This window comes from Pogoniulus pusillus, chromosome 12 (assembly GCF_015220805.1).
Source record: "Pogoniulus pusillus isolate bPogPus1 chromosome 12, bPogPus1.pri, whole genome shotgun sequence".
NCBI classification, from domain to species: Eukaryota; Metazoa; Chordata; class Aves; order Piciformes; family Lybiidae; genus Pogoniulus; species Pogoniulus pusillus.
In genome coordinates, this window is record NC_087275.1 from 28026753 (window position 1) to 28045854 (window position 19102).

Here is a 19102-nt window from a genome sequence, read left to right on the forward strand (position 1 = left end):
AATAAAGTCTATCTGAACACATATGAAACTATTTTAAGATTAGGCAATCAAAGCATAGAGCAGCATTCTCTAAGCCACCTTGAAACACACTAGAAATTGCCTTCTCATGTGCTGCTGCTGAGCCCATCATGATCACTAACGATCATAAGGATGAGGTGGTTCTTTCTTAAACACATTTGTCTGTAAAGTTTCATGCTCTATCCATCTAGCATAGCAGGCTTGTGTTTTCCTCTGTGCTGGAAGTTTATCAGCACATGTTCACTCTCTGTCTTGGTTCAAGAGACAGAGAGGAGTAGTGATTCGCCCAGCAGACTGCTGCATCTTCACACACACTGCAAAACCCCTAAAGTGCTGAAAGTGGGACAGCTACATCTGTGCAACACCATGGCAGGTAGGACAGACTGTCCTGGGCACAGAGCCACACGTAGCTGTTTGCTCTCAGGCCTCAACTTGGTGTTTCTGTAGGATGCTAAAGCCTGCCCCACAGGGGCACTGGCTTATGTGAATGTTGTTACTCAGTGTTGCACTGAACTGAAGGTGTGAGGAGCAGAAGGCTCAATCCTGTTTCTACTGTCAGCCGCTCAGGTGACCATACCCCTTTCACATTTCTGTGCTTTGGTTTTCCCAATAGAATTGATGAGAATGTTTCTGGCTGGCTGAGGCACTTAGTGCCATGGTTTAGTTAACTAGAAGGATTAGGTGGGTTAGGTGATAGGTTAGACTTGATGATCCTAGATGTGACTTCTTCATAGAAGGGGTCACTCTTAAAAGGTGCAGAAGGCTCAATCCTGTCTCTGCTGTCAGCACCTAGAGTGACCAAAGCCATTTCACATTTCTGTGCTTTGGTTTTCCCCATAGAATTGAGGAGCATGCTTCTGACTTCTTCATAGGAGGGACCACTCTTGAAAGGTGCTCTAAGAACACCAAGGGTTTTGGTAGTGTGTGTGTCCACCATGTCTATAATGATGTAGTGACTGTTAAAGCGAGGTTCAAGTGTAATAGAAAGTTTAGAGTGAAAAGTTACCTTCATGATAACATTTTTTCTGCTGCTTCATTCTGCCTTTTGCATTGTGATATTTGAGTACCACTGCTGCAGCAGGCATTACACTCCCTTTGAAGTGTGATCTGCTTTTCCTGCTGAAATTCAAGTTTCCCGTGTTGGCTACACGCTAAAAAAGATTCCGTTTCAGCACAATTCCACATCAGAAGGGAGAGACAAAAAGGGCAAACCTTTTAAAATCTATTTAGCTTCTGTGTTATGTTGCTCACATTACAGACCTGGCCCTCCTTGAGGAGCGGAAACTGAAGGTAGAAAACAGTAGAGGAAAATTACTTGGCTAACCCTTCGGGGGACAGGCATTCTGTTAAACACAACAAATTAGTGAGTGGTAGGGAGTTACATCCAGAAGCACAGCAATCATTTAGTTACAGGCAATTAACAATAGTCCTCCAGTAGCACAGGAACAATCCCACTCCAAGGGAAAACACATTGATTACAGCAGCAGTAGTAGATTGGCTTCTGAATAAATAGCCTCAATTGAAAACAAGATTTGTTACAAGCATTTTGACCGATTGCTACAATTTTATTTGTTGGGTTTGGTTTTTTTTTCCTTATCAGGAGGCTCTGATCAAGCAACTCAGTGAAAGAGATGGCTAATTAAAACAAAGTACATGTCCTCTCCAAATCTCTCATACACCCATAAACAAACTCATTTTATACTGAATCTATCCTAATTATTATTGGATACATATTTGATCTTCATCTGGCTTTAATATTTTATAACCTTCCTTTCACTGTGCCATGCAGGTAATTCACTTTCAGCAGCTGGAGTGGTAGCAAGAAAGTAAATAAGAGTGCCTTCCAAAGATTCCTATCTATGGACTTAGAGAATATGCTTCATGGACCTTGCATTTAATGACCTGTGGTAATTTCAGATTAATCTTGTTCTATTCATTAGTCCACATGCAACCATGCTACCAAGAAAAAATAATTATATTTCCAACATTCTTTTTGCTGTGATTTATAGCTCGTTGAGGATGTGTGATTTATAGCTATGCATTCAATTTCTGAGCCTTTTTCAAAATCCAATTACAGCCTATCTAAGGTTTCAATTTTGCAATCACTTACACAGATTGCTTAACTTCATGGACTATAAGTAATCCCTCTGAAGTCAACAGGACTATTCAAAGAGCTTCAGGTTAGTGCATACATAAATCTTTGAAACTTTGAGGCTTTTGTGGAAGGTCAAAACAGGCCAAATAGCCATGAACATGTCCTACCTTGCCCAGACATGGTTTTCTACTCTCCCTCCTTTTGCTGATGGGAGAAGCAACCATGGGAAAGGAAGACAAAAGACCCTGGTGCCTCCATATCTGTCCAAACTTGTTTACAGAGTACCCACACATGCTTACATACTTGTGTTCTGCCCTAGAAAGGTAAAAGTAAACCCTGACTTTATGTGATTAAGCTTGGCAAATTGCCATTCTGATCAGCTAATCTGTGTCCAAAGGCCCATTAGACTCAAGCTGCATTGATAAAAAGAGACAAGCAGGTAGAGACAATGTGCTGCTGCTGCCATTGCTTTTGCCTATTGTGCCTCACTGCTGTTGCATCCTGCCATGCTCTACAGCATTATGTCTGCTAAGCTATAAACTATCCCTGTTGCATGACAAGCACTGATGCTTTGGGCTTCTCTACCTGGAAACTGCTTTGAGTTCACCAGGAAATAGGACTTAAATGCCTCCACATAATAGGCTAGCTTAGCCAACGTGATGTTGTGCCCTCCTGCACATCCACAAGACATATTTCCTGCTCCTCTGCAAGTCTTCTGCCAAGACTGGGAGTCCTGAAAGTGACCCAGATCATCCAGAAGGAACTGAATGAGAGATTGTCTGTCTCTTTCCTCAGCATCCTTCATAAAAACTGGAAGATCAGAAGCCTCAACAGCTAAGAAGACACCCACAGAACTCCCTGCAAGCTACTGTCTGAAGCTATAGTTAGTCCTGGGGAATCTGGAGATAATTTTTGTGAGTAAATACTCAAAAGCCTCTTCAGTACATCTTTAGCAAAACTCTGTAAGAAATTCACAAATTCAATCCAAGCCTTCTCTCTAAGCAGAAAGAAGCCTTCCGAATCCATCTGGTGGGCAAATGGAATAACTGACCCTCTCAGTTATAAGCTCCTCTTCCCAGTTAGAATGTTGTATTATTGCTGGTTATTTCTTCAGTGATCTAGATTCTGTTAATCCTTTATGGATAATGTTCTCATGATCGTTGTAAAGAACCAAATATTATTAAAAATTAGCAGATAGCAAGAGTCCTGAATGTCAAAATTAAGAAACAGTACTAATGTTGGAAAATCCTATCTCACAGGAACACCTCACACTAGGTCAGGTTGCTCAGAGCCCCATCCAGCCTGGCCTTAAAAAACCTTCAGGAATGAGAATTCCATCACCTCTCTGAGCAACCTGTTCAGTGTCTCTAGAGCAAGACTGTTGTTGTTGTCTTATAACATAACACATGAATATTCATATTCATCTGAGTCACATTTCAGACACCAGAAGTAAACAATAGGCAGATTTTTTTGTTAGGACTAAAGAAATTCATGTTTACAGTTTAAAGGTGATGTCCCTCAAGGTGTTCAAGAAAAGACTGGTTAAGGCACTTTGTGCCATGGTCTACTTGATTGGATAGACTTGGGTTATAGGTTGGACTGAATGATCTTGAAGGTCTCTTCCAACCTCCTTGATTCTATGATTCTATGTATGTGTTTCCCCATCCTCCCCAGACACAAAATTCATTATGCACAGCTTTGCAACAATTTACCTTTCCAAAGTATAGGGTTTGGAACCACAGCTTTGTACAGGGCATGCATATACTCATATAAAATCTATTTTCTACATGTTAGGATTTTGCTTGCTTGTTTCAATGTGCCAAACAACATCTGTTTGTATTTAAGGTACCTGGATGGCTTTACAGATACTGTCATGAATAATTATTGGTAGATATGATGGGATAATCATTCTTCTTATATCAGTAGAAACAAAATTGGGATGTTCATGTGCTCGATTGTGAAATAATTTCTTGACACAAAGAGTATGTTTTCTGCCATCATAGCCCATGCTTGCCTGTAGATGTCTGCAGAGATGACATAAGGTGGCAAAATTTAGTCACAGGTTTTTAACACGGTTTTCAATGCAGTAGTGTCTTTATTTATCAGAATTATTGTGACCTAGTTATCTTGAGTACGGTGTTCAGTTCTGGGCCCTCCAGTTTAGGAGGGACATTGAGATGCTTGAGCGTCTCCAGAGAAGGGCAACGAGGCTGGGGAGAGGCCTTGAGCACAGCCCTATGAGGAGAGGCTGAGGGAGCTGGGATTGGTTAGCCTGGAGAAGAGGAGGCTCAGGGGAGACCTTATTGCTGTCTACAACTACCTGAGGGGTGGTTGTGGCCAGGAGGAGGTTGCTCTCTTCTCTCAGGTGGCCAGCTCCAGAACGAGAGGACACAGCCTGAGGCTGCGCCAGGGGAGATTTAGGCTGGAGGTGAGGAGAAAGTTCTTCCCTGAGAGAGTCATTGGACACTGGAATGGGCTGCCTGGGGAGGTGGTGGAGTTGCCATCCCTGGAGCTGTTCAAGGCAAGGTTGGACGTGGCACTTGGTGCCATGGTCTAGCCTTGAGCTCTGTGGTAAAGGGTTGGACTTGATGATCTATGAGGTCTCTTCCAACCTTGGTGATACTGTGATACTGTGTGATACTGTGTGATATATGTGTGTGTGCAAATACAAGACAGGGAGCTTGTCAAGCTATTCATTAGTATGGCAGGCAGCATGTCTGAGCCCTGATGCTGTTGGATTTCCAGTGTTATTAGAATAGAGGTAGTAAATTATCATGATAGAAGTATATTCTTACTGATGACATTTTCATTTCTCCTGAGAAGTGCAAGATACCTGCTCCCAGCAGGAGAATAATTACACTGACTATCTCCAATGGTATGTTAGCTCAGAAGAGGATAAGGCAAAAAACCCCCAGAGATTCTGAACTGTTACTGAGGTTTACTACATTTGAATAAAGAATGCTGCATTTTAAAAGCAGTTTACATTTCAGGCTGAAGCTAAAGACTGTCATGGTTCACAATGGCATTAATCTCTAGTTACCTTCCCTAAATAAACGAATTGTGCACGACTTAAAACCTCACCAATTAGAAGAACTTCTATTTGCTTACTGCACTGCAGAAATCAGGCAGCCCACACAATGACTTCTTTTAGATCTTCTGAAAGAAATGAATGTAAGAAGCACTGGGAGGTGCTAAAGTGTGGGGAAAGATGGGAGTACCAAGTTCTAAGGATGTAAGCTCATAAAACACACTGTTTACATTTATTTCTGAGGACAGCATTAATGAATAATTTAGCTCTGCATGGATTAAGGGAACAATTTGTGACATTTACATTTTAAAATATTTTCATCCTTGCCAATCAAGGTTAGGATTGCACTTAGACATTGTATAAAAAGAAGAACTATGATAAAAGTGGTACAAAAGCTGTTTTCAAATGAATCTCTTAAGAAAACCAAGTTGTTTGACACTTTGTCAGAGGCAAGTTTGATTTGGGCACATGCTAAGTAATCTGATTAACCTTTTCACTGGAAATCTCTTACTTCAATTTTCTAAAGGCTGAGAAAAAAACTTACTGATGAACAAAACTGGCCTGGAACACAAACTCTATGAGGAGAAGCTGAGGGAGCTGGAGGTGTTTAGCCTGGAGAAGAGGAAGTTCAGGGATGATCTCATTGCTGTCTACAACTACCTTAAGGGAGGTTGTAGCCAGGTGGGTTTGGTCTCTTCTGCCAGGCAACCACCAATAGAACGAGGGGACACAGTCACAAGTTATGCTGGGGGAGGTCTAGGCTGGATGTTAGGAGGAAGTTGTTGGCAGAGAGAGTGATTGGCATTGGAATGGGCTGCCCAGGGAGGTGGTGGAGTCACCATCCCTGGAGGTGTTCAAGCAAAGCCTGGCTGAGGTACTTAGTGCCATGGTCTAGTTGACTGGACAGGGCTGGGGGATAGGTTGGACTGGCTGATCTTGGAGGTCTCTTCCAACCTGGCTGATTCTATGATCACTTTTGTTTAGGGCTGGGACAAGAAGGAAGGTGATAGTTAACTTTCAGCCCTACAGCATGAGCCTCTAGGGTGACTGAAACTTTGCACTGCCCGCTAGCAACCTAAAGGCTGCTTCAGTGGATGGAGGGGGATGAAAAATCAATTCCTATCACATCTAATTTAAATTCAGATTCTAAAACCTGATAAGAATTATGAAAAGCTTTTCCTGCAGCACAGAATAAAACCTGCATGTTTGATATGCTGGAAGACACACATGTAAGGTCTTAACTGACCAAGTGACTCAGTTTGTCACTGAGATTCAAAGATTTTGTGGAATGTTTAAGCAACTAGAACCAACTAACAGAAGCTGATATATAAAAGTCATTGCTCCCCTATCTCTCATGATGAACTCCCATTCAGAAGTCTCAGAAGCTCGGTGAAGCTTTGTGGCAAAGGAAGCTGTAGTATCTGGACTTTCTTTACAGAAGTTAGAAAAGAAGTTGGTGCTTTTCTCTTTTGAGTGCTAATTGTCACTCATCTTTCCACTGTCCAGAAGCATGTCCCAGTGACTGAAAATGCTTGTGAGATCAAAAACCTAGGATTCAAGTTCCTAAGTACTAAACCAAATGTACACTGTTACATGAATGACTTTGTAACTGAAACTGCTCACCTGTGATTGCATTACTGAAGAAAATTCAGACTTCATTACAATTCAGAATTTTATATTAAACTGCCCTAACATTAAAAAAAAAAAAAAGAGTTGTTTTATTTGTCCCTCATTAGCAAGGTCAACAAGACCCAGATATGCCTGGTGAGAACACCTATGACAGGGGAAGACAGTCCCAAACAGTAGAAGATCATAGAATCAACATGGTTGGAAGACGACCTCCAGGATCATCCCAACCTAGCACCCAGCCCTATCCAGTCAACTAGACCATGGCACTAAGTGCCTCAGGCAGGCTTTGCTTGAGCACCTCCAGGGACAGTGACTCCACCACCTTCCTGGGCAGCCCATTCCAATGCCAATCACTCTCTCTGCCAACAACTTCCTCCTAACATCCAGCATAGACCTCCCCCAGCATAACTTGTGACTGTGTCCCCTCATTCTATTGGTGGTTGCCTGGCAGAAGAGACCAACCCCACCTGGCTACAACCTCCCTTCAGGTAGTTGTAGACAGCAATGAGGTCCCCCCTGAGCATCCTCTTCTGCAGGCTGCACACCCCCAGCTCCCTCAGCCTCTCCTCATAGGGTTTGTGTTCCAGGCCCCTCACCAGCTTTGTCGCCCTTCTCTGGACACATTCCAGGATCTCAACATCTCACTTGAATTGAGAGGCCCAGAACTGGACAGAGCACTCAAGGTGTGGCTTGATCAGGACAGGAAAATACACAGCACTAAGAAAATGCTAAGAAAGGGTAGAAGATAGTTTGAAAAAAATGTTTTAAGGTCTGGTGTGTGTCCCAGGAAAAATAACTTCTCAAGTAATGTCAATAACATAAAAAAAGAATAATGTCAAGACAGAACTTTTGTGTGTTTGTTATCGTTTCAGTTGTGGCTATGCAGATAAGAATTTTCCCCAAATGAATCTCATAATTAGATATCAGTCTACATTTAAAATCTAGGATGATTTAATCAGACTACCAAGCCTCTGATCCAGCACAAAAGTCAAACTTTTCAGCATATAACATTGTAGAAGAGCATTTTTTTCTCCTTGAGGATTACATTTTTATCTACTACACTGATAGACTTGTCTTCCTGAATTAAAAACTTGTGAAACAGCAGAGTTATAGTCTGCAGTCCACTCCTTAGATCATCTACAATATGTGGTCTGTCATTAATAAATTTGTGCTTAGCTGCTGCCAGTACTGCTCTTAAAATTACATTCTAGAATGTTCCTCCACCTGCCTGAAGATTAACCTGTAACTGCTACAGATGACAGATGGTAGCAATCACCAATAAGTAACAAAATCAGCCTTAGATTATAACAAGAATGTTTGTTTTTTTTTCCTTGGCTCACTCAAAGGGGAAAAATAAAACTGGATTATTGCAAAGGTGATTGAGATTTGGCCAACAGCTGAAAGAAGGGAATGAAAGTTCAGTCTCTTGGGTTCTGATCCCTCGTTTTTCCTCATTATTTTTGGACAAATTTTGTAGGAATGGATCAGAAAAGGAAATAGCATTGGCATTGGCATGCTTAAAGTGCTCTGCTGCCTTTAGCTGTGAGTTAAATGCTCCCTACGCACAGCATCTGAGGGAAGTTAGGAGTCTAAAAATGGTTAGCTGACTGCACAAAAGCATAGATCATAGGTTTGCTCAACTGGCAGTCAGACAGATACAGAAGCTCAGGAGAAAAGTGGGGCTTAGCTCTTTGAGATTCAGAGAATTGCCACATGTGCTAGAGGCAGGTGCCAGGGCCCCCAGCTTTCTCCTGGTGCCGGATGCCCAATGTGTGTTCAGTATTTCTGTGCAAGTGATGCTGGATTTCTGGTGTTTGTGTTCACCTCCCCTCTCAAAATTCTTTTTGAGAAAGAGAATTCTCTGTGTTTCCATTCCACTGCCATGCCAAGGAAAAAGTGGAAGTCCTCTCTACTGGCTGAATAAGCCAGAGGCTCATCTGTGGTGGGAACCACTGTCAGATGGATCCAGCTTGTGTTTTATGTGAGATGAGTATGTGTCCCTGCTGGGCTGACTGGTGGGAAGAATGAGGATGATACATCCATTTTTTTTTGCCAGCAATTTAGACTCTGACCTCTTTGCCCTTTCAGGGCTTGTGCAATTGCAGGCATATCCAAAAGCTTCCCTGGGAAGTTGAAGTTTACAGAGAATATATTGACCAGGACAAAGCAGCAGCTGCAAGGATATTTGGGAAGCTTCATCTTTTCCCATGAATCCCCACTGCAGTCCTTAGCCCTAAATAACCTCTTTAGCCAGAAATGTTCTTTGTTTAGTAACAAAGCCTTCTGCTTTCCTGTCCCTTCTGATCTTGGTGATAATGTGCCACACAGGAAGTTTAAGAAGGGTTATAATTCCTTTTTCAGGTATGCAGTGAACATTCCAGACCCAGCATATTTGTTGGTTTACAGCATTGAAAAAAAAGAAAACAGCCAAAACTAATATCTCTGCAGATGCCTTGGTGCTCAGGAAGCAAATTTACCTGTTAGGTTCCATTTTTTTTTCCTTTAATGAGCCAATAATCAGAAATTAATAAACAACTAACTCATTCCTAGTAGAGTCTAAATGTGGATCTAAACAAGGAAACCTAAAATGAAGTGTTGTCATGGTGATATACAAGGAGACTAAGCAAGCAGTGCAAAGCTCCTCTTCCTGGGAGACCTGAGAGACTAGCTCAAATTTTTATCTGTCATGGCTAATTTATCATTTCACTGAAACAGTTGTCAACATGCAATGGATGTAAAAGGCTTGCATCAGGTAACAGGGGTTTGTTTGAGGGTACAACAGATTTTGTTCCAAAATCACCATTTCAGATCACTGGTACTTGTAGAGGGAAAAATAAACAACAGGTATGAGAGAATTTTTGTTATCTTTAGCTTTTCACTGTTTGTCAAGTTAATTAGATGCTGAGATTACTTCCTTTTAAGCATGTTGTCATGAGACCATGCACTGTGGTGGGTTTGATATATCAATTTCTCTGAGAAAGGAAGCAAGGGAAGTGGACCCTTGCAACATTGATGCATGCACACTGAAGCTGGTCCATGCAGAACAGAAGGTATGTGTTGCCAGCCTTGGAGCTACTGCTTGTATGGAAGGGCAAACAAGGACTCGCTACAAGTACACATCAGTCAATACACTTCAGTTCATAGGCTCACAGGATACTAAGGGTTGGAGGGGACCCAAGGAGATCATTGAGTCCAACCCCCTGCCAAAGCAGGACCGTACAATCTAGCTCAGATCACAGAGGGACGTATCCAGACAGGCCTTGAAAGTCTTCAGGGAAGGAGACTCCACAACCTCTCTGGGCAGCCTGTTCCAGTGCTCTGTGACCCTTACAGTAAAGAAGTTCCCCCTTGTGTTGAGGTGGAACCTCTTGTGCTGCAACTTACACCCGCTGCTCCTTGTCCTACCACAGGGAGCAAGTGAGCAGAGCCTGTCCCCCCACTCCTGGCCAGCCTTCAGATACTTATAAACATTTATTAAATCCCCTCTCAGTCTTCTCTAGATGAAGCAGCCCCAGGTCCCTCAGCCTCTCCTCATAAGCCATGCCCTCCAGTCCGCTAATCATCCTCCTAGCCCTCCACTGGACTCTCTCCAGCAGATTCCTGCCCCTCTTAAACTGGGGAGCCCAAAACTGAAGGCAATACTCAAGATGAGGTCTCACCAGGGCAGAGTAAAGGGGAAGGAGAACCTCTCTTGATCTGCTGGACACACTTCTCCTAATACACCCCAAGATCCCATTGGCCCTCTTGACCACAAGGGCACATTGCTGTGCCATGGGGAACTTGTTATCCACTGGGACTTCCAGGTCTGACTCCACAGGTCTGCTCTCCAGCAGATCACCTCCCAGCCTGGACTGGTGCAGTGTATTATTCCCACCCAGGTGCAGGACTCTGCACTTGTTGAACTTCCTTTGGTTCCTCTGTGCCCAGCTCTCAGTCTGTCCAGGTCTCGCTGGATGGCTGCACAGCCTTCAGTTGTATCAGCCAAGCCTCCCAGCTTGGTGTCATACCATAGAATGTATTTGTTTTAACTTCAGCCTTAAAAATGCTTTCTTTTCAGTATTTCTTTATTAAAGACAGGCTAACGGACTTCAGTGTTTGCTGGGCTAAGCTCTGGCTCTGGGCCCAAGCATCTCTGAATTAGGAGTATATGTCTACTAGGAGGGAAATGGTTGAGCTTCAGTTAATTTCCCATCTCAGGAGTTCTAAAAAAATAATCTGGCAGATGCCAGGCTAAGCAGAACACTTGGTTATTCACATTTCTTCAGAAGAATGGCTACAAATTCATTCTATTCCACTCACTGGAGGTACACAAAACCACACTGGAATAAATGAGTCACACTATCTTGATTTATGGCTTCCTTTTAAACTTAGACAGACTTTGCATGCTACTAGGCTAAAACTAGGGAAAAGATCACAGCTTTGATATAAATTGAGATGCTTTAAGTAGCTTAGCACCACAGTAAGAAGTTGGTTTGCTCACCTTTACAAATAGTCTTTAAAAAGCACAGTAATGACAGTGAAGTACAAACACTGCTCCTGATTATTCTTTGCTCTCTTAAACCAGCAGGATGCTGCATGAGGGTGGGGAGCATCAAGCCCAGGCAAACGGAGAACACTCTGGGAGGTAAAGTGAACAAAGTGGATCTGGGAACCTGCTTTGTAAGAGATTTTCCACCACTCCATAATTACCTCCATGGGAGATGGCTGTGGCCATTAGGAAGGCTGGAGTTAAGGGATGTGAGATGTCAGTGAAAACAGAGAGATCCTTAGAAGTCTCTGTCATACTTCAGAAATGTTGGTATTAAACAAACGTGATAGAAGGAAAATATCCTGAGTTAGTTTCCCATTGCATGAGTTTTGGGATGACATTTCTGCTACAAGTGCCTTTTTTTCTGCCTTTTGTTGGCTTTTCTAATATTCAATTTTACTTCCTACAGAAAATTATTGCAGTTTTATTACCTGTGTCTCCCTATTATTTTTTTTTCCTCTGCTGAGCCTTTATTAAAGCTCATGAATTATTAAATGAATCCTTTATAGAGCTATAATTAAAAGGTGCTACCATATTTTCAGCCAGAGTCAGCAACAACTTCTCTGTTTTATTTAGGAAATGCTACAAATGCCTGGGGTGGGATGGGGGGGGGGGGAAATATCATTGCCTCTTAATATCACAGAAAGCCAAAATCTATGCTTCAATTAGAAAGAATCTTTACAAACTAAGCACTCTGTAAGGTCTCATTTCATGGAGGAAAGCTGCATATTTACCCCTTTTATGTAGGAGAATACTGGCATGTCGGCGTCCGTTTCCATTCTCAACGTAGCAAGAGTAATTCCCGAGGTCTGCCTCTTCCACAGAGTCAAGAATCAATGAGATGGAAACCTCCTGTTCCCCGAGATGTTCCTTGAGAACCCTGAGAAGAAAAAATAAAGTACCCATTGATGCTATTCAAGGTGGAACCTTAGATAACCGTGACATGACAATGCTATTTGCAACTCACAACTCCCTGCCTTCAAATTTGCCTATGGCTTGATGAAATCTTAATTAAATTATATCATGCCCTTTTCTTCCACCCTTCTAATGAGGAAGTTTGCTTTGTAAATGTTAATGAGAGCTTCAGTTAATGGTCTCCTTTAAGCAGGATGATGTGCATGCTGAGAATATATTATTGCATGCTCTGGATGGAGATCCTCATCTGGAGTATGTGAATCTTAAATAGTTAGAACAGAGAAAAGCAAAACCAGTTCTTTTGGGGGCTAAGTCTGGGCCTAACACAGTATTTAGTGCACTTTCTGAGGCTTTTCAGTGTGTCATTCAGAAACAGTGTGATCATGCCAGGATGTGAATAATGATTTCTTGACCGTGTTCTAAAATTTGGCTGTGTAATATAAATTAATCATAGAATCAATCAGCCTGGAAGAGACCTCCAACATCATCCAGTCCAACCTATCCCCCTGCTCTATCCAGTCAACTAGACTATGGCACTGTGTGCCTCATCCAGTCTTCTCTTGAACACCTCCAGGGATGGTGACTCCACCACTCCCCTGAAAGGATTGGTGTAGCAAATACCAATAGTTCATACAGATGGTAAATAAAAGGCCTCTTGCACAAGTCTCCACCTGTCAACCTCTTAGCATGCTCATCAGTGCTTTCAGAAATCCAGCAAAGCAAACAACAAACAGAATCACAGAACCACTGTGGCTGGGAAAAACCTTTAAAATCATCAAGTCTCACCAATATTTAATTGAACCAGGCCCACTACTACACCATATCTGCATGGCTTTGAAACACATCCAGAGATAGTGATCCAATCCCGGGCAAAATCACTTCTCTGCTCCTGTCGACCACACTACTCCTGATGCAGTCCAGGATGTCATTTGCTTTCTTGACCACCTGGGCATACTGCTGGCTCATGTTTAGCTGGCTGTCAATCAATACCCCCAGGTCCCTTTCTGCTGAGCAGCTTTTTGGCCACTTAGCCCCAAGCGTCTAGTTTTGCATGGGGTTGTTGTGACTCAAGTGCAGGACTCACCACTTGGCTTTGTGGAAGCCCATATGATTGACCTCATCACATCAATTGAGCCTGTCCAGATCCCCCTGAAGGCTCTTCCTACTCTCCAGCAGATCAACACTCCCTTGTACTTGGTGCCATCTGCAAACTTACTGAAGGCGCTCTCAACTTCACTGAGATCATTGGTAATGACATTAAACAGGAGTGGCCCCAGCACTGAGCTCTGGCGTACCCCACTTGTGACAGGAGTGGATTTAACTCCATTCACTGCCACTCAGGCAGTGTATGACCCAGCAGAGTATACACTTCTCCAGGCCTAGGGCAGACAGTTTCTCCACGAGGATGCTATGGGTAATGGCATCAAAGGTTTACCGAAGTCTGGGTAAACAACTTCCACAGCCTTTCTATCATCCACTGTCTTATTTCATAGAATCATGGAATCAACCAGGTTGGAAGAGACCTCCAAGATCATCTAGTCCTAGCCAATCAACTAGACCTTGGCACAAAGTGCCTCAGCCAGGCTTTTCTTGAGCACCTCCAGGGACAGCAACTCCACCACCTCCCTGGGCAGCCCATTCCAATGCCAATCACTCTCTCTGTCAAAAACTTCCTCCTAACATCCAGCCTGGCACAACTTGAGACTGTCCCCTTGTTCTGTTGCTGGTTGTCTGGGAGAAGAGATCAACCCCCACCTGGCTACAGCCTCCCTTCAGGTAGTTGTAGACAGAAAAGGTAAAGAATGGCTGCTGTAAATGCAAGGATCTAGCCTGAAGTGTTCCTGAGGGAGCTGGGCCTGTTTAGCCTGGAGAAGAGGAGGCTCAGGGGTGATCTTATTACTGTCTACAACTACCTGAAGGGGCATTGTAGCCAGGTGGGGGTTGGTCTCTTCTCCCAGGTAATCAGCAATAGAACAAGGGGACACAGTCTCAAGTTGTGCCAGGGTAGGTCTAGGTTGGATGTTAGGAAGAAGTTCTTCACAGAGAGAGTGATTTCCCATTGGAATGGGCTGCCCAGGGAGGTGATGGAGGCACCGTCCCTGGGGGTCGTCAAGAAAAGCCTGGCTGAGGGACTTAGTGCCATGGTCTGGTTGACTGGATAGGGCTGGGTGCTAGGTTGGAGTGGATGACCTTGGAGGTCTCTTCCAACCTGCTTGATTCTATGAGTCAGTCTGTGGTAACAAGTGTCACTTTTGCTGCTGAAAAATGAGATTGACTAAAGGAAAAAAACCAAAACCCCAATAAACCTTTTTTCTCGTTGTTCTTTTACCTGATGTCACTTTCCCAAACTCGACTGTCATCCAGATCTTCAATAAACTTCTCCCCTTTCATCCAGTAGATTAAAGGACTGACATCTCCGCTATAGCCGAAGAAGGCTCGGCAGGTTAGATTAGCTGAACCACCTGTTACAAAGAATGTAGAGGAAAAGATGTTACTCCAAAATTTGAATAATAAAAAATGTTTCAGTTTTGAATCAGCTCCTTCTGTTGATTGAAAAAAAAGAAATAAACCCAAAGAGAGCCTCAATTTCCAGTTCCTGTTGAAAACAGCCCAAAGTGTCGATCTGTCTTGCTCTTAGTGTTCACTATATTTTCTGACAAGAAATTGGATAAAAATGAAATTATATGGAGTCATAGAATGGTTTAGGTTGGAAGAGACCTCAAAGATCATCCAGTTCCAACCCCCCTCCATAGGCAGGGACACCTCCCACTAGAACAGGTTGTTCAAGGTCTCATCCAACCTGGCCTTGAACACCTCCAGGGAGGGAGGAGCCACAACATCCCTGGGCAACCTGTGCCAGTGTCTCACCACCCTCACTGTAAAGAACTTCTTCCTAACATCCAGTTTAAATCTTCCCTCTGCCAGTTTAAACCCATTACTCTTTGTCCTGTCATTACAAGACCTTGTAAACAGTGTCCCCTCAACCCTCCTGTAGGCCTCCTTCTGATACTGGAAGGCTACCACAAGGTCTCCTCAGAGCCTTCTCTTCCCCAGGCTGACGAGCCCCAACTCTCATAGCCTGACCTCAGAGCAGAGCTGCTCCAGCTCTCATCATCTTCATGGATTCAGTTTAGTGTTCTTTCACCAGGACTTCTATGTTAGGCAAGGGAATGAAAGACTTTTTTTGAGGGGGGGAGTGGTGAGTGGGTTGCTTGGGGTTTTTTTTTTCAGGTTTCTTTTTTCGTTTCTTTGCTTTGGTTTCTTTTTTTGTTTGTTTAGTTTGGTTTATTTTGGTTTGATTCCTTTTTTTTTTTGTTGTTATTTTGCTTTGAGCTTTTGTTTGTTCTGGTTTGGGTATTTGTTGTTTTGTTTTTCTCCCCCCCAAAAAAAGGCTAACTTTACCAAAGATTTCCATGTTGCTTTTTTCTCCTGTAAAGAAATATAAAGATTAGGTAGAAGAGATACGCAGTCACATCTCTGCTAGTTCAGCTTTGCAAGGCTCTCTTCAAAGAGGCTGGTAGATACCTGTAGGGTGTGTGCTAGTTTGAGCCTAGATGGGATAATTTAATGACAGGGATTAGAATATAGGCTGTGAAAATGAAACAATAGCCATGTCTACTGCACTCATAGGCTTGCTGAGATGCATAGGAACAAGAATACAAACACAGATAACAGAGTTGCTCTCTGGCTCTGGCTGCCTCCCTTCTCTCTCTAGCTTGCTAACTAATCTTTCTGCTTCCTAACCCCCAGACCAGTTCTCCAAACTCACCTTGAATGTAAGGCAAAGTCTGGGATAAGGTAGAGTGTGGAAAGGAGGTGGAAGGGTGGTTGAAAGCCCTTCCTAGGGACTGGTTTCTGGGAGGGCTGTTGTGTTTCTGTATTACATCTCCACAGAAACTCACCTCCTCAATCTCTACAGAGCTCAGGAAGTGAGTTTTGGAAGCACTTTGCAATTTTTTAGCCATTTACAGGGAATGAGATGAGCATTAGGACACCACTTAGGTGTCAGGTGCATATAATCATAGACCTGCAGAGATTATGAAGTACAACATCTCTGCTAAAGCAGGACCGCTTACGGTAGGTCACACAAGAATGCATCCAGGCAGGTTTTGAAGATCTCTGGGGATGGAAACTCCACAACCTCTCTGGGCAGTCTGTTCCAGTGCTCCATCAACCTCACAGTAAAAATGTTTTTACTCATTTTTTACCTGGGGGAATCTCCTGTGACCAGGTTTATGTCCATTGCCCCACATCCTATCATGGAGTATCACTGAAAAGAGACTGGCTCCATCCTCTTGACAGCCACTCTTCAGATATGAGTAGACATTAATAAAGTCCCCTCTTGGCCTTCACTTCTCCTGACTAAACAGCCCAGGTCTCTCAGTCTTTCCTTGTAAGACAATTGCTCCAGTCCCTTCATCATCTTGGTACCCCTCCTTTGAACTCACTCCAGCAGTTCAGTTCCCTGTTTCTCTTGAACTGGGAAGCCCAAAACTGTACACAGTGTTCCAAATGTGGTCTAACTAGGGCTGAGTAGAGGGTGAGAAGAACATTCCTCATTCCTCATCCTGCTGGACACATTCTTCTCAATGCACCCAAGTATACTATTGGCCTTCTTGGCCACCAGGGTACACTGCACCTCAATGAGTAACTGATTATGAGCCAGAACTCCAAGGTCCTTCTATGTGGAGCTACTCTCCAGAGGGTAAATCCCTAACTTGTGCCAGTACATAGTGTTATTCCTCCCCAGGTGCAGGACTCTAAACTCTACATGTTGTGGTCACTATAGCTAAGGCTACCCCCAACATTTACATCCCAAAACAGTCCATCTATCTTCATTAATACAAGGTCCAGCAGCACACCTCTCCATGGCATGAAAGCCTGTAAAGGAACTTGACAAACTCCTTGGTTGTGCCTAGCACATCTTAACAAATGTAAACCCAATTTCTTGCAGCAGGTGCACAGCAGATACAAGCTCACTTTTCTGAGTTGCTCTATTTTTGGTTTTCCATCTTAATTATGATACACACATACAGAAAAATGAAAATACAAAATCTTAAAGGATTAAGACTATCTTGGCCAGAATCATCCAAACTGTATGTGCACAGAGCTGTGAAATGCCTGGGAAGCATAGCTTTGGTGGGCTCTGATCACTGCTGGTATAGGAGAAGATACCTACACAACTAGATCAAAAGCAGGCTCCTGTGATAATTGGATAACCCCTATGGCATTATCTACCACTCTTAGAGAAAAGAGTGCTCCCTAATGCATCAAGGCCACTTCTTTGAGATTTTTCTGGAGCTTTCCCACCAAGCCAAAGCCCAGTTGAAACTTTTTTAGTTTTTAAGAACTGGCAAGAGCACAGCTGGAGGGGCTGTAGCTTCTGTCCAACTTAACCATGATTGATAGAGATTAAGCACCACAGGTGCTGAACCATCAAAGCTCTCTGGGCTCCTGCAGCTAACAGGCACCCACTGAGAGCTGATTTTTTGTACTGTGTAGGCCTCTGAACCTTTTACAGGTGAATATTAATGTGCACAGTTTTATTTCTTAAAAATAAACATCTTTTGTGAAAGGGCAGAAACTGTCAGGAAAAAAAGGGGTACAACTAAGACTTCTTTTCTCGTGGAATTCTTAAAGGAATTTGCCCCCTAAATAAAATATATAAGCATACTTTTAAATCCAGGACCTGAAGTTTCTGTTCAACATGAAATATTAACACCTGGGAAGTAAATTGGGAAGAATGCAGTGCCTCAGTATCAATGTGTTAATTAGACTCTGAGCAAAGGCCACCAGCCTGCTGAGTGCTCAGCTATAAGTTACCTATACTGCCTATCTTGAGCAATCTCCACAGTAAACCAGAGGGAAGTTCATTAGCAGGTCATTAAGAAAGATTCAGTGACCAACTAATGGCCACATATGACCATTAAAGAGGAGGTCTTTCACTCCAGAGCTCATAACTGAGCAGAAGAGGGGAGTACAGCTTATGTCATAGAATCATAGACCAGAGGTCTGCATAATGGACACTGTGTTATATCCTTTGCCATGGAGCAACACAACATAGAGGCATAGAATCAGTCAGGGCTGGAAGGGACCATCAGTATCATCTAGTTCCAACCCCTCTGCCATGGGTAGGGACACCTCACACTAGATCAGGCTGTCTAGAACCTCATTCAGCCTGGCCTTAAACACCTCCAGGGACAAAGCCTTGACCACCTCCTTGGGCAATCCATTCCAGAGTCTCACCCCCGTTATGGTGAAGAACTTGTGTTTAATATCTAGTCTGAATCTACTCATTTCTAGCTCTGTGCCATTCAGCAGAGATGCTCGAAGCTGCAGGCCATTAAGAAATGGTCAAAGGCTGACTGAAAGGTAGTATGCCCAGATCTGTCCTCTTTGACAGGTCTTGGGCTCTGTAGTTTTCTTAGGGGAACCTGGGAGCCCTCAAACTCTGACAAACAGGCATAAAAGCAGCCTCTTCTCTATTGAAAATGATTTTGAAAATACCCCAGCAGCTACTAGTGCTGGAGGCACTGTCCCTGGAGGTCTTCAAGAAAAGCCTGGATGGGGCTCTTAGTGCCATGGTCTAGTTGACTGGCTAGGGCTGGCTTCTCACTCTGCCTGAAGAGCTCTTCTTCTCCACCACAGCTTTTGCAGTCATCTCAGAGCCTGAGGCAAGAGTCTCAAACTTCCAAAATACCTACAAAAGAAACCAGCTCCAGCAAAGACACACACCCAGCACCTGTGGATGTTGTTGCAATGGTTATTGAGCCTAACCCTAGCTAGCCGGGGGGCCACCAGGCCCCCCGGCCTTTGAAATCCTCCACCAATTCACCCGGTGCACACCATGGGCACTCACCAGGGATGCCAGGCGGAGGATCCCTCGGCC

The 19102-nt window shown here is 43.5% G+C and overlaps 1 protein-coding gene across 1 annotated transcript in view; it reads right to left on the bottom strand.

The window, feature by feature from the left end:
- The window catches only part of IL1RAPL1 (interleukin 1 receptor accessory protein like 1), a 679666-nt gene that overhangs the window by 22926 nt on the left and 637638 nt on the right, over positions 1 to 19102 (bottom strand). The window contains exons 7-8 of the mRNA XM_064151980.1: positions 14543 to 14675; positions 12033 to 12178 (exon numbers count right to left, since the gene is read on the bottom strand). Of these exons, the coding sequence (XP_064008050.1) occupies positions 12033 to 12178; positions 14543 to 14675 (279 nt within the window). The remainder of the gene's footprint in view (positions 1 to 12032; positions 12179 to 14542; positions 14676 to 19102) is intronic.